At 37.5% G+C, this 17359-nt stretch overlaps 1 protein-coding gene across 1 annotated transcript; it reads left to right on the top strand.

Annotated features, from left to right (window-relative positions):
• The first annotated feature begins 11807 nt into the window (after positions 1–11807).
• LOC139429449 (uncharacterized) lies at positions 11808–13847 on the top strand. Its single transcript, XM_071195211.1, has one exon. It carries the CDS (start codon positions 11808–11810, stop codon positions 13845–13847), a length of 2040 nt encoding a protein of 679 aa, XP_071051312.1.
• The last annotated feature ends 3512 nt before the right edge of the window (positions 13848–17359 follow it).

Genomic DNA, 17359 nt, shown 5'->3' with positions numbered 1-17359 from the left:
GATCATATTTGTGTTATTCAGGCGCCAAATGACATGTTGAACCATGTTGGAGATAAAAAACAAAATGTGCCCAAAACGTAATATTATGACGTTATACGCCGTTCTGAGCCATGTTTGAACTTTCTATCACTTTTGGTTCCGATAATTCTGCTGACCATATTTGTGTTATTCAGGCGCCAAATGACATGTTGAACCATGTTGGAGATAAAAAACAAAATGTGCCCAAAACGTAATATTATGACGTTATACGCCGTTCTGAGCCATGTTTGAACTTTCTATCACTTTTGGTTCCGATAATTCTGCTGACCATATTTGTGATATTTAGGAGCCAAATGACATGTTGAACCATGTTGGAGATAAAAAACAAAATGTGCCCAAAACGTTATATTCTGACGTTATACGCCGTTCTGAGCCATGTTTGAACTTTCTATCACTTTTGGTTCCGATAATTCTGCTGACCATATTTGTGATATTCAGGCGTCAAATAACATGTTGGAGCAAGTCGAAAATAAAAAACAAAGTGTGCCCAAAACGTGATATTATGACGTTATACGCCGTTCTGAGCCATGTTTGAACTTTCTATCACTTTTGGTTCCGATAATTCTGTTGACCATATTTGTGATATTCAGGCGCCAAATGACATCTTGGAGCATGTTGGAGATAAAAAACAAAATGTGCCCAAAACGTGATATTATGACGTTATACGCCGTTCTGAACCATGTTTGAACTTTCTATCACTTTTGGTTCCGATAATTCTGCTGACCATATTTGTGTTATTCAGGCACCAAATGACATGTTGGAGCAAGTCGGAGAGAAAAAACAAAATGTGCCCAACACGTGATATTATGACGTTATACGCCGTTCTGAGCCATGTTTGAACTTTCTATCACTTTTGGTTCCGGTAATTCTGTTGACCATATTTGTGATATTCAGGTGCCAAATGACATGTTGAACCATGTTGGAGATAAAAAATAAAATGTGCCCAAAACGTGATATTATGACTTTATACGCCGTTCTGAGACATGTTTGAACTTTCTATCACTTTTGGTTCCGATAATTCTGCTGACCATATTTGTGATATTTAGGATCCAAATGACATGTTGAACCATGTTGGAGATAAAAAACAAAATATGCCCAAAACGTGATATTATGACGTTATACGCCGTTCTGAGCCATGTTTGAACTTTCTATCACTTTTGGTTCCGATAATTCTGCTGACCATATTTGTGATATTTAGGAGCCAAATGACATGTTGAACCATGTTGGAGATAAAAAACAAAATGTGCCCAAAACGTGATATTATGATGTTATACGCCGTTCTGAGCCATGTTTGAACTTTCTATCACTTTTGGTTCCGATAATTCTGCTGACCATATTTGTGTTATTCAGGCGCCAAATGACATGTTGGAGCAAGTTGGAGATAAAAAACAAAATGTGCCCAAAACGTGATATTATGACGTTATACGCCGTTCTGAGCCATGTTTGAACTTTCTATCACTTTTGGTTCCGATAATTCTGCTGACCATATTTGTGTTATTCAGGCGCCAAATGACATCTTGGAGCATGTTGGAGATAAAAAACAAAATGTGCCCAAAACGTGATATTATGACGTTATACGCCGTTCTGAGACATGTTTGAACTTTCTATCACTTTTGGTTCCGGTAATGCAGTCGACCATATATGTGATATTCAGATGCCAAATGTCACATTGGAGCATGTTGGAGATAAAAAACAAAATGTGCCCAAAACGTGATATTATGACGTTATACGCCGTTCTGAGCCATGTTTGAACTTTCTATCACTTTTGGTTCCGGTAATTCTGTCGACCATATATGTGATATTCAGATGCCAAATGTCACATTGGAGCATGTTGGAGATAAAAAACAAAATGTGCCCAAAACCTTATATTATGACGTTATACGCCGTTCTGAGACATGTTTGAACTTTCTATCACTTTTGGTTCCGGTAATTCTGTTGACCATATTTGTGATATTCAGGTGCCAAATGACATCTTGGAGCATGTTGGAGATAAAAAACAAAATGTGCCCAAAACGTGATATTATGACGTTATACGCCGTTCTGAGACATGTTTGAACTTTCTATCACTTTTGGTTCCGGTAATTCTGTCGACCATATATGTGATATTCAGATGCCAAATGTCACATTGGAGCATGTTGGAGATAAAAAACAAAATGTGCCCAAAACGTGATATTATGACGTTATACGCCGTTCTGAGCCATGTTTGAACTTTCTATCACTTTTGGTTCCGGTAATTCTGTCGACCATATATGTGATATTCAGATGCCAAATGTCACATTGGAGCATGTTGGATATAAAAAACAAAATGTGCCCAAAACGTTATATTATGACGTTATACGCCGTTCTGAGCCATGTTTGAACTTTCTATCACTTTTGGTTCCGATAATTCTGTTTACCATATTTGTGATATTCAGGCGCCAAATGACATCTTGGAGCATGTTGGAGATAAAAAACAAAATGTGCCCAAAACGTGATATTATGACGTTATACGCCGTTCTGAGCCATGTTTGAACTTTCTATCACTTTTGGTTCCGATAATTCTGTTGACCATATTTGTGATATTCAGGCGCCAAATGACATCTTGGAGCATATTGGAGATAAAAAACAAAATGTGCCCAAAACGTGATATTATGACGTTATACGCCGTTCTGAGACATGTTTGAACTTTCTATCACTTTTGGTTCCGGTAATTCAGTCGACCATATATGTGATATTCAGATGCCAAATGTCACATTGGAGCATGTTGGAGATAAAAAACAAAATGTGCCCAAAACGTGATATTATGACGTTATACGCCGTTCTGAGCCATGTTTGAACTTTCTATCACTTTTGGTTCCGGTAATTCTGTCGACCATATATGTGATATTCAGATGCCAAATGTCACATTGGAGCATGTTGGAGATAAAAAACAAAATGTGCCCAAAACGTTATATTATGACGTTATACGCCGTTCTGAGACATGTTTGAACTTTCTATCACTTTTGGTTCCGGTAATTCTGTTGACCATATTTGTGATATTCAGGTGCCAAATGACATCTTGGAGCATGTTGGAGATAAAAAACAAAATGTGCCCAAAACGTGATATTATGACTTTATACGCCGTTCTGAGACATGTTTGAACTTTCTATCACTTTTGGTTCCGGTAATTCTGTCGACCATATATGTGATATTAAGATGCCAAATGTCACATTGGAGCATGTTGGAGATAAAAAACAAAATGTGCCCAAAACGTGATATTATGACGTTATACGCCGTTCTGAGCCATGTTTGAACTTTCTATCACTTTTGTTTCCGGTAATTCTGTCGACCATATATGTGATATTCAGATGCCAAATGTCACATTGGACCATGTTGGAGATAAAAAACAAAATGTGCCAAAACGTGATATTATGACGTTATACGCCGTTCTGAGTCATGTTTGAACTTTCTATCACTTTTCGTTCCGATAATTCTGTTGACCATATTTGTGATATTCAGGCGCCAAATGACATTTTGGAGCATGTTGGAGACAAAAAACAAAATGTGCCCAAAACGTGATATTATGACGTTATACGCCGTTCTGAGCCATGTTTGAACTTTCTATCACTTTTGGTTCCGATAATTCTGTTGACCATATTTGTGATATTCAGGCGCCAAATGACATGTTGGAGCAAGTTGGAGATAAAAAACAAAATGTGCCCAAAACGTGATATTATGACGTTATACGCCGTTCTGAGCCATGTTTGAACTTTCTATCACTTTTGGTTCCGATAATTCTGCTGACCATATTTGTGTTATTCAGGCGCCAAATGACATCTTGGAGCATGTTGGAGATAAAAAACAAAATGTGCCCAAAACGTGATATTATGACGTTATACGCCGTTCTGAGACATGTTTGAACTTTCTATCACTTTTGGTTCCGGTAATTCAGTCGACCATATATGTGATATTCAGATGCCAAATGTCACATTGGAGCATGTTGGAGATAAAAAACAAAATGTGCCCAAAACGTGATATTATGACGTTATACGCCGTTCTGAGCCATGTTTGAACTTTCTATCACTTTTGGTTCCGGTAATTCTGTCGACCATATATGTGATATTCAGATGCCAAATGTCACATTGGAGCATGTTGGAGATAAAAAACAAAATGTGCCCAAAACGTTATATTATGACGTTATACGCCGTTCTGAGACATGTTTGAACTTTCTATCACTTTTGGTTCCGGTAATTCTGTTGACCATATTTGTGATATTCAGGTGCCAAATGACATCTTGGAGCATGTTGGAGATAAAAAACAAAATGTGCCCAAAACGTGATATTATGACGTTATACGCCGTTCTGAGACATGTTTGAACTTTCTATCACTTTTGGTTCCGGTAATTCTGTCGACCATATATGTGATATTCAGATGCCAAATGTCACATTGGAGCATGTTGGAGATAAAAAACAAAATGTGCCCAAAACGTGATATTATGACGTTATACGCCGTTCTGAGCCATGTTTGAACTTTCTATCACTTTTGGTTCCGGTAATTCTGTCGACCATATATGTGATATTCAGATGCCAAATGTCACATTGGAGCATGTTGGATATAAAAAACAAAATGTGCCCAAAACGTTATATTATGACGTTATACGCCGTTCTGAGCCATGTTTGAACTTTCTATCACTTTTGGTTCCGATAATTCTGTTTACCATATTTGTGATATTCAGGCGCCAAATGACATCTTGGAGCATGTTGGAGATAAAAAACAAAATGTGCCCAAAACGTGATATTATGACGTTATACGCCGTTCTGAGCCATGTTTGAACTTTCTATCACTTTTGGTTCCGATAATTCTGTTGACCATATTTGTGATATTCAGGCGCCAAATGACATCTTGGAGCATATTGGAGATAAAAAACAAAATGTGCCCAAAACGTGATATTATGACGTTATACGCCGTTCTGAGACATGTTTGAACTTTCTATCACTTTTGGTTCCGGTAATTCAGTCGACCATATATGTGATATTCAGATGCCAAATGTCACATTGGAGCATGTTGGAGATAAAAAACAAAATGTGCCCAAAACGTGATATTATGACGTTATACGCCGTTCTGAGCCATGTTTGAACTTTCTATCACTTTTGGTTCCGGTAATTCTGTCGACCATATATGTGATATTCAGATGCCAAATGTCACATTGGAGCATGTTGGAGATAAAAAACAAAATGTGCCCAAAACGTTATATTATGACGTTATACGCCGTTCTGAGACATGTTTGAACTTTCTATCACTTTTGGTTCCGGTAATTCTGTTGACCATATTTGTGATATTCAGGTGCCAAATGACATGTTGAACCATGTTGGAGATAAAAAATAAAATGTGCCCAAAACGTGATATTATGACTTTATACGCCGTTCTGAGACATGTTTGAACTTTCTATCACTTTTGGTTCCGATAATTCTGCTGACCATATTTGTGATATTTAGGATCCAAATGACATGTTGAACCATGTTGGAGATAAAAAACAAAATATGCCCAAAACGTGATATTATGACGTTATACGCCGTTCTGAGCCATGTTTGAACTTTCTATCACTTTTGGTTCCGATAATTCTGCTGACCATATTTGTGATATTTAGGAGCCAAATGACATGTTGAACCATGTTGGAGATAAAAAACAAAATGTGCCCAAAACGTGATATTATGATGTTATACGCCGTTCTGAGCCATGTTTGAACTTTCTATCACTTTTGGTTCCGATAATTCTGCTGACCATATTTGTGTTATTCAGGCGCCAAATGACATGTTGGAGCAAGTTGGAGATAAAAAACAAAATGTGCCCAAAACGTGATATTATGACGTTATACGCCGTTCTGAGCCATGTTTGAACTTTCTATCACTTTTGGTTCCGATAATTCTGCTGACCATATTTGTGTTATTCAGGCGCCAAATGACATCTTGGAGCATGTTGGAGATAAAAAACAAAATGTGCCCAAAACGTGATATTATGACGTTATACGCCGTTCTGAGACATGTTTGAACTTTCTATCACTTTTGGTTCCGGTAATGCAGTCGACCATATATGTGATATTCAGATGCCAAATGTCACATTGGAGCATGTTGGAGATAAAAAACAAAATGTGCCCAAAACGTGATATTATGACGTTATACGCCGTTCTGAGCCATGTTTGAACTTTCTATCACTTTTGGTTCCGGTAATTCTGTCGACCATATATGTGATATTCAGATGCCAAATGTCACATTGGAGCATGTTGGAGATAAAAAACAAAATGTGCCCAAAACCTTATATTATGACGTTATACGCCGTTCTGAGACATGTTTGAACTTTCTATCACTTTTGGTTCCGGTAATTCTGTTGACCATATTTGTGATATTCAGGTGCCAAATGACATCTTGGAGCATGTTGGAGATAAAAAACAAAATGTGCCCAAAACGTGATATTATGACGTTATACGCCGTTCTGAGACATGTTTGAACTTTCTATCACTTTTGGTTCCGGTAATTCTGTCGACCATATATGTGATATTCAGATGCCAAATGTCACATTGGAGCATGTTGGAGATAAAAAACAAAATGTGCCCAAAACGTGATATTATGACGTTATACGCCGTTCTGAGCCATGTTTGAACTTTCTATCACTTTTGGTTCCGGTAATTCTGTCGACCATATATGTGATATTCAGATGCCAAATGTCACATTGGAGCATGTTGGATATAAAAAACAAAATGTGCCCAAAACGTTATATTATGACGTTATACGCCGTTCTGAGCCATGTTTGAACTTTCTATCACTTTTGGTTCCGATAATTCTGTTTACCATATTTGTGATATTCAGGCGCCAAATGACATCTTGGAGCATGTTGGAGATAAAAAACAAAATGTGCCCAAAACGTGATATTATGACGTTATACGCCGTTCTGAGCCATGTTTGAACTTTCTATCACTTTTGGTTCCGATAATTCTGTTGACCATATTTGTGATATTCAGGCGCCAAATGACATCTTGGAGCATATTGGAGATAAAAAACAAAATGTGCCCAAAACGTGATATTATGACGTTATACGCCGTTCTGAGACATGTTTGAACTTTCTATCACTTTTGGTTCCGGTAATTCAGTCGACCATACATGTGATATTCAGATGCCAAATGTCACATTGGAGCATGTTGGAGATAAAAAACAAAATGTGCCCAAAACGTGATATTATGACGTTATACGCCGTTCTGAGCCATGTTTGAACTTTCTATCACTTTTGGTTCCGGTAATTCTGTCGACCATATATGTGATATTCAGATGCCAAATGTCACATTGGAGCATGTTGGAGATAAAAAACAAAATGTGCCCAAAACGTTATATTATGACGTTATACGCCGTTCTGAGACATGTTTGAACTTTCTATCACTTTTGGTTCCGGTAATTCTGTTGACCATATTTGTGATATTCAGGTGCCAAATGACATCTTGGAGCATGTTGGAGATAAAAAACAAAATGTGCCCAAAACGTGATATTATGACGTTATACGCCGTTCTGAGCCATGTTTGAACTTTCTATCACTTTTGGTTCCGGTAATTCTGTCGACCATATATGTGATATTCAGATGCCAAATGTCACATTGGAGCATGTTGGAGATAAAAAACAAAATGTGCCCAAAACGCTATATTATGACGTTATACGCCGTTCTGAGACATGTTTGAACTTTCTATCACTTTTGGTTCCGATAATTCTGTTGACCATATTTGTGATATTCAGGCGCCAAATGACATCTTGGAGCATGTTGGAGATAAAAAACAAAATGTGCCCAAAGCGTTATATTATGACGTTATACGCCGTTCTGAGACATGTTTGAACTTTCTATCACTTTTGGTTCCGGTAATTCTGTCGACCATATATGTGATATTCAGATGCCAAATGTCACATTGGAGCATGTTGGAGATAAAAAACAAAATGTGCCAAAACGTGATATTATGACGTTATACGCCGTTCTGAGTCATGTTTGACCTTTCTATCACTTTTCGTTCCGATAATTCTGTTGACCATATTTGTGATATTCAGGCGCCAAATGACATTTTGGAGCATGTTGGAGACAAAAAACAAAATGTGCCCAAAACGTGATATTATGACGTTATACGCCGTTCTGAGACATGTTTGAACTTTCTATCACTTTTGGATCCGATAATTCTGTTGACCATATTTGTGATATTCAGGCGCCAAATGACATATTGGAGCATGTTGGAGATAAAAAACAAAATGTGCCCAAAACGTGATATTATGACGTTATACGCCGTTCTGAGCCATGTTTGAACTTTCTATCACTTTTGGTTCCGATAATTCTGTTCACCATATTTGTGATATTCAGGGGCCAAATGACATATTGGAGCATGTTGGAGATAAAAAACAAAATGTGCCCAAAACGTTATATTATGACGTTATACGCCGTTCTGAGACATGTTTGAACTTTCTATCACTTTTGGATCCGATAATTCTGTTGACCATATTTGTGATATTCAGGCGCCAAATGACATATTGGAGCATGTTGGAGATAAAAAACAAAATGTGCCCAAAACGTTATATTATGACGTTATACGCCGTTCTGAGACATGTTTGAACTTTCTATCACTTTTGGTTCCGATAATTCTGTTGACCATATTTGTGATATTCAGGCGCCAAATGACATCTTGGAGCATGTTGGAGATAAAAAACAAAATGTGCCCAAAACGTGATATTATGACGTTATACGCCGTTCTGAGCCATATTTGAACTTTCTATCACTTTTGGTTCCGGTAATTCTGTCGACCATATATGTGATATTCAGATGCCAAATGTCACATTGGAGCATGTTGGAGATAAAAAACAAAATGTGCCCAAAGCGTTATATTATGACGTTATACGCCGTTCTGAGACATGTTTGAACTTTCTATCACTTTTGGTTCCGGTAATTCTGTCGACCATATATGTGATATTCAGATGCCAAATGTCACATTGGAGCATGTTGGAGATAAAAAACAAAATGTGCCCAAAACGTGATATTATGACGTTATACGCCGTTCTGAGCCATGTTTGAACTTTCTATCACTTTTGGTTCCGATAATTCTGTTCACCATATTTGTGATATTCAGGGGCCAAATGACATATTGGAGCATGTTGGAGATAAAAAACAAAATGTGCCCAAAACGTTATATTATGACGTTATACGCCGTTCTGAGACATGTTTGAACTTTCTATCACTTTTGGTTCCGATAATACTGCTGACCATATTTGTGATATTCAGGCGCCAAATAACATGTTGGAGCAAGTCGGAGATAAAAAACAAAATGTGCCCAAAACGTGATATTATGACGTTATACGCCGTTCTGAGCCATGTTTGAACTTTCTATCACTTTTGTTCCGATAATTCTGCTGACCATATTTGTGATATTTAGGAGCCAAATGACATGTTGAACCATGTTGGAGATAAAAAACAAAACGTGATATTATGACGTTATACGCCGTTCTGAGCCATGTTTGAACTTTCTATCACTTTTGGTTCCGATAATTCTGCTGACCATATTTGTGATATTTAGGAGCCAAATGACATGTTGAACCATGTTGGAGATAAAAAATAAAATGTGCCCAAAACGTGATATTATGACGTTATACACCGTTCTGAGCAATGTTTGAACTTTCTATCACTTTTGGTTCCGATAATTCTGCTGACCATATTTGTGATATTTAGGATCCAAATGACATGTTGAACCATGTTGGAGATAAAAAACAAAATATGCCCAAAACGTGATATTATGACGTTATACGCCGTTCTGAGCAGTAGTAGATAAAAGCCGATTCTAGAACCTCCTCTCAGAACCTCAGGTCAAGGCCAAGGCCAAGGTCACGTTGAGTGACCATGACCTTGACCTTGCCCTGAGGTTCTGGGAGGAGGTTCCAGAATCGGCTATTGCAAAGGGGGTCGTTGACCAGTAACCTTGACCTAAACAATGACCTTTACTTTGAGCTCACCTCAGGTCAAGATCACGTTTAGTGACCATGACCTTGATCAGTAACCTTGACCTGAACAATGACCTTTACTTTGACCTCAACGGAGACCTTGAAGTCAACCTTAATTGTGACCATGACATTGACCTTGTACGTGACCTGAAATGAAGGTTACACGACGTGAGTTCATTGAAAACCCCACTTCGGAGGAGGTATGCTTTAAATAGCAGATAGAAAATCGTGTTCAACAGTATTGAAGTAAGAGTGTTGTGAACATGTTGACCTGCGACGTGTGTTACAAAGAGTTTACTAGACCAGATAATCTTGTGAGACATCAACGCACAGCATGTATTGGGAAACGTCGAAAGGTGGAAGAGGATCAACAAGGAGATGTTATAGTGTGTGAAATATGTGATGAACACGTAACCAGACAATGTTATTCCTCACATCTGCGCAGCAACAAACATAAACAGAAAGCCTTCGTAATAATAGATGATGGTGTAGAAAAAATAGATTCGATATTTGGAGATAAAATATGTAGTTTTAGAGTGAGCGATCATGAACGGAAGTACGGGACTCAGGTAAGAGTATAAGAATAGAAAAGTAGTAAAATGCGAAACTAAAGGCGTTAATACTGCAGGTTGGACCTTGTTGGAAATATTATATCTTGAAGTGAACTGTAACAAGTTTAATCCTACAAGAGCATCGAGCTACATCGACTTACCGACATCCATAAAAGGGAAGAGAGCGGTAATAAACGTGCAAAATAACGATAATAAGTGCTTTGCTTGGGCACTGATATCCGCGCTGTACCAACCCACAGGTTTACCGCAAAGAATATCATCATACCCAGATTATAGGGAAACAGAATTAAAGTTTGACTGCGTAACATTCCCAGTACCCATCAGAGACATACCAAAATTTGAGGAAGAAAATAACATTTCAATTAACGTCTATGGTATAAATTCTTGGTATAATGGAGAGAAAATGGTAGATGATATTGTAACTGTATGTATATGTAAACAGAAACGGGAGCGTCATGTAAACTTATTAGTAGTCAGCGACAATTTCGGGAATAACCACTATTGTTGGATAAAAAACTTATCTCGACTGATAAATACACAATCATCGACTCATGAACATCAAAGATATATTTGTGAGGGTTGTTTGCAATACTTTTCAACTGAAGACAAGTTGGTACGACATCAGATGGATGACTGTAAAAAAGTGAAAGCAACAGTACCAAGCGAACAAATAAAAGTGAATAAGTTCGGACATCTAGAAAAGGAAAATGTTTTACAATTTGAAGGATTTGAAAAAAAAATGAAAGTTCCGTTTGTGGTGTACGCCGATTTCGAGGCGATTCTGAAACCCTTAACGCCCGAAGAAGGAAAAGTTTACGATGATAATAAACCATATACGGCCCGATGTTTTGAACACGAACCATACGCGTTTGCGTACTACATTAAGTGTGCTTACGATGATAACTTATCGAAATTCCGAATATACCGAGGGCGAAACGCTGCTCTGGAATTTATTATAAGATTGGAGAAGGATGTAATAGAGATCTATAAACAACATTTGAGGCAAACAAAGGATATGATACCGCTAAGCTGTCTGGACTAATTTGTACATGAACTGAGTTCCGTATGTCACATTTGTGATAAACCAATAAACAAAGAAGAGAAAGTGTGTGATCACGATCACTTGACAGGATTGTATAGGGGTCCTGCGTATTCCGTCTGCAATATAAATTATAAATTACCGATGTTTATCCCTGTGTTTTTCCACAACCTGTCGAATTACGATGCCCACATGTTTGTGAAAAGTATTGCCCTAAACAAGGAGGAAGTAGAGGTGATAGCACAAAACAAAGAAAAATATATTTCTTTTTCCAAAAAAATAGTTGTCGGAGAAACAACCGATAACAAGGGAAAGAAACGCAAAGTGTTTATGAAAATAAGATTCGTCGACTCGTTTAGATTTATGGCGAGTTCTTTGGAAAAGTTGGTTTCATATTTGGATGATAAGGATTGTGTGGAAGTGAAAAAAAAATTCAAAGACTCTGAAGAATTTAGATTGATGCGCCAGAAAGGTGTATTTCCATATTCGTTCGTAGATTCGTTTGAAAAGTTGGAGTATAGTAAATTGCCTGATCATACACAGTTTTACGACATATTGAGTTCAAGTAATATTTCAAAGGAACAATACTCTAGAGCACAGACTGTATGGAATAAATTTAAGTGTACAACGTTGGGAGAATACAGTGACCTGTATTTGACGTCAGATGTGTTAATGTTGACTGACGTCTTTGAAAATTTCAGGACAATATCTTTGGAGAATTACAATCTGGATCCTTGCCATTATTATACTGCGCCCGGGTTTGGGTGGGATGCTCTGTTAAAAATGACAGGTGTAAAATTAGAATTGTTATCAGACATTGACATGTTACACTTTTTTAAGAAAGGAATTAGAGGCGGTCTCTGTATGTGTGTAAAACGATCTGCAATAGCAAACAACAAGTTCCTTGACGATTTTAACCCGGAAAAACCATCATCATATATTCTATACTTGGACGCTACCAATTTGTATGGGTATGCAATGAGTTGTAAATTACCAACAGGCGGTTTTCGATGGTTGTCGAACCAAGAAATAGCAGATATAGATGTGGAGTGTTTAGATGATGAACACCTTGGTTATGTCTTTGAAGTGGATTTGGAGTATCCCGAAAGGTTACACAACCAGCATGATGATCTACCGTTTTGTCCCGAAAACATAATCGCTCCCGGATCGAAGCATCCTAAGTTGATTGCGAACTTACAAAATAAATCGAAATACATAATTCACTATGTAAACCTACGTGAATGTGTGAAAAAAGGTCTTAAGCTAACCAAAATACACCGTGCATTGCAATTTCAACAATCGCCGTGGATGAAACCATATATCGATTTTAACTCTGAGAAACGAATGAATGCTACGAATGAATTTGGGAAAAATCATTATAAACAAATGAATAATATCGTGTATGGGAAAACGATGGAAAATGTTGAAAATAGAGTCGATATACGATTAGTGTCACATTGGGAGAATCGTTACAGGAGACCCGGTGCAGAAGCTCTTATCGCAAAGCCGACTTTCAAGTCATCGAAAATTTTCTGCCATAATTTGGCAGCCATTGAAATGCAGAAGGTGGAGGTCAAATATAACAAACCTCTGTATGTAGGGTTTAGCGTACTGGAATTGTCGAAAGCGGTCATTTATAACTTTTTTTATAATTTTTTAAAAGAGAAATATGGTGAAAACGTATTATTGTTATATACAGATACGGATTCGTTAATTCTCGAAATATTTACTGAGAATGTATACCAGGATATCAAAGAAAATATAGAGATGTTCGATACCTCTAATTACAAGTTAAACAACAGACATAATATTCCTCCAGGGCCGCCGATAGTTGGAAAAATGAAAGATGAGTACCCAAATACGATATTAACATCGTTTTATGGTACAGGAGCTAAAGCTTATTGTATTAACACTTTGGAAGGAGTTGTCAAGCGTGCCAAGGGTGTGAAAAAGTATGTTATCGATAAAAACTTAAGTGTTTCAGAATATAAACGGATTATCGAAGATGGAGGTTCTGTGCGAAAAAAGATGTATGTCTTTCGCTCCTCCTATCACACGATGTATACAGAACTAAAGAATAAAGTGGCGCTCTCTGCACATGACGATAAACGTTACGTGATGGAGGATGGATGTCATACGTTAGCTTGGGGAAACTATCTTATTGAAGATCTACGCAGGGAAGATCTTTTGGACAACTTATTGGAGTTGTTAAACGTAAACATGTATGGCTAGTTAAATTGCGATCAGTTAATTTGTAAAAAAAAAAAAATACTTGCTTGTATCACAAAACTTGTATATAAAGTAGAAAGTAGGTTGTTAAAAAGGTTACTTGAAATAAAATCAACGAAATTAAAAAAAAAAGTTTTTTATTTTCTTAGTGTAAAAATTATAATACATCCTTTTTTGCAATCCAAGAATTATGAGAGCTATCCATTCCCAACCATTTCACTCGGACTTTATTTCCTTTTCGACGAAGAACTTTTTCAATTAAAAATACATCCGGGTGTTTCACACGTTGTAATTCTTCGTCGTAAAATGCTCCAAGAATGGGTTCTCCTCTACCATCTTTAATAAGGTAAGTCCTGGGATTAGTATTTTGAACTGTCGCTATGGTGAAAATTTCATTGGACCAAGTTGGTTGGTAACCTTTAGCAAAAGCGTGTCTGTACTTGCTAATTCGCACGTGTTCCCCCACATTAAATTTATGGTGGTTGGGGTCGACAACTTTAATGGAATTGTATACAGTATTTAACAGAGCAGATTCATTTCGTCGATTAACAGCTGAAGGTTTCATGTGAATGGTGCGATGTATTGTGTTGTTGTAAGATTTTAGTAATTTGGGTAGTAAGTCTAACCAGCGATAATTTCCTTGCATACTAAATTCTTTCCACATTTTATTTTTTAGGGTTCTATTAAACCGTTCGATAATCGAGCTTTTTAAAGTGGAATAGGTGCTGTAATGATTAATGTTAAGTTGTTCCATTAATTTTTGAAAATCGCTATTGTAAAACTCTTTCCCATTATCGGTTTGTAAGTTGCTCGGAGTAATATTCTTTTTACTATGCAAAATGTCCTTCATAGCTTGAGTAACCTCTTTCCCAGTTTTGGTTTTGAGTGGTAAGGCCCATGCGTATTTTGAAAAAGCGTTGATAACAGTCAGTATATACTTGTAACCTTTATTGACCGACGCATATGGGATCATTTCAACCAAATCAGCTTGATAAAGATCCAATAGTCCGTGAAGCAGAACGCGGCGTCGCCGATAATGTCGTCTCGCAGGTGCATGTAGTTCGTTAACGAGATCTCGCTTAACACTAACCATTACTCTACAACCCCTTCAATCAACAACTCTACAAGAAAAGGTAGTCCTCCTATCGGTGCATTATTTTTACACTTAATGGTATCTCCGCGTTTGAGTTGGACTCCCTGGAGCGACTTAATAACGATATCGTTAACAAGTAACTGAACATGAGCGGACTTTACAACATCTTTTATCATACCTTCGTAGAAAGAATTGATGTAATCCGTAATTCCACTTTTGTTTGTGATTTTATAAAGTTTTGTTTTTGGATCAACATCTCCATCACCACGTAAAGTTAAAATAAATGTTGATGAAGGTTGTAGAACTTCGGATCTTGCTATGTGGTTCTGTATAACATGGTGGTGAACATGCTTACCAAATTTATCGATAGATGTAGAACCATGTTCACCAAAACGGTTTAAAGGCATATTGGCTTCTGAAGCGTCACAGAAACAGAAAAAAGTTTATATACCCTTAACGAATGACTTGCGCTTCCCGTAATTCCTCTATGAGGGATATAATTTCGTTATGATGAGCAGTATGACCTGCTGCTTCGGAAGCAAGTAGTAAACGCAACCGATCAACTAATTCGTTCACGTCGTCCCAGTATTCGTACTCTTTAATTGCAGCAGGTACTAACAACTTATTTAAGTGACCTGATCCAGTTTTAGGTTTTGGCCAATATCGAGCCCAGTACACATTTGGTCTTTGACCCAAGGAAATTGGTTTGATTATGTTCACAAACTTTTCATTTTCATCATCAGTTATGATACTTTTTGAAGCGTCATAATCTCTTTTATGTACATTCGAACGTTGTAAGATATCTTTGTAATTTCTCGCATCTGGTAAAGTAAATTTACCCGGTTTATTTTTGAATAACAACTCGTATAACCCCGGTGTTCCTGTATACGTAAATTCACCCACCAAAATGTTTTTCCCGTCAAACGTTATTGGTTGATTTGCGATATACAATCCATCGGTAAGTGCACGAACACCGTAAGTTTGATCGAACTCGTTATTTACATCTACTGTTAAACCCGTAACATAGGTACGTGGTAAGGGGTCCAGCTGTCCTAAAGCTTCTCGAATAACTGTCTGTTCCATCATTCCCTCCATATTCTCTTTCATGCGCGCCAACTGCTCCCTAGCGTCCCGCTCGTAGACATCTAAAGATGTGTCTGACTCACGAACAGAAACCTCAGGTGTAGTATCTCGACCCTCAAACACCTCTTCGTCGCTGAGAAATTGCGGACTCCGTGCGAGTTCCGGTGAAACATCCATGCTAGCTCCCGGTTTAATGGGTGTTGACGTAACTCTACGTTTAGGTTTCACTCTAGGAGTTTCCAGTTTAAGTCCTTTAGAAGGTTTCTGCAAGTCAGCCAGTAAGGCTGAGATATCTGGTGACTGCTCCTTTTTCGGGGTAAATAAATCACGTTTTATCCCGAATTTATTGTCGAGCGCTAATAAATTGACAGTTTGTAATTTTTTGGAAATATCTGTCAGAGGTTCTTTCAGTGGAGCGAGTTGAGCTTCGGCAATGGACTGCTTCTGTTTTATATCTCCTTTCAAAGTGCGTATTTTATGTTTAACATCTTCTCGTGCAGCTATTAACTGTTGTGCAACATTACGATTCATAGTTCAACGTGATAGTGTAATGATCGCACAGAGACTGAGCATGCAGTCGTAAAGTCAATGGTTTTACAGTATAATGTACTCATCGAAACCTTTCCGATAGCGTCCGTTATTTTTATCGCAATCTAAATCAATAACTAATATACCGTGCGGTGTATCCCAACAAGTTCGACAAATTCTGACAAAATCATCCCACGTAATGTCCCCTAGCAAATGATCGTTGTAAATATGTTTCAAGTTAGTGAGATCTTGTTTAAATAAAACTAAAAGGTTGCAATTGTCACGTAAAAGCTGCTTGGAAATGGCGCTATAACTTTGAGCGAGTAAAAAAGTATCAACGTTTCTATGACGACCGTATGAAAAATATTCCTTGATAATCTGTTGCTCTGTAGGAGCAATATCATCAAAAATAATAATTGAATATTCTTTCACCTTTGACGGTGGTAGAAATCGTCCGACATCTGAGTATTCATAATAGCCGCAAGAGCGGATAGGTTTAAGTAATTGTCGTAGAAATTCGTATTTGATTTGGTAGAGTGAATTAGAGCACAAATATACATTCAAAAAGCGCAACCCGTTGAGAGCTGTCAATAAAGTTAACATTACGTTTGTTTTTCCGGCACCCGAAGAACCAATTATCAAACCACGTTTACATTCCCCACCAAATAATTCGCTATGTCGTTTAAATTTATTTGCAGCGAAGTCGTTATGAAGATTACAGATTGGTAGTGTTAAAGGTTGGCTAACAAACTTAACGTCTTCAACCATGCTGACGGGTGATACTTGAACGGGAGATTAACAAGAAATGAAG

The sequence above is a fragment of the Onthophagus taurus genome, chromosome 3 (genome assembly GCF_036711975.1).
Source record: "Onthophagus taurus isolate NC chromosome 3, IU_Otau_3.0, whole genome shotgun sequence".
NCBI lineage: Eukaryota > Metazoa > Arthropoda > Insecta > Coleoptera > Scarabaeidae > Onthophagus > Onthophagus taurus.
Note: the sequence above shows the minus strand (reverse complement) of the source record. Positions and strands in the feature narration are given on the sequence as shown.

Bases quoted from the DNA above. Each gene is read 5' to 3' on its own strand.
- LOC139429449 (XM_071195211.1), top strand. From the start codon at position 11,808: ATGTTTGTGAAAAGTATTGCCCTAAACAAGGAGGAAGTAGAGGTGATA.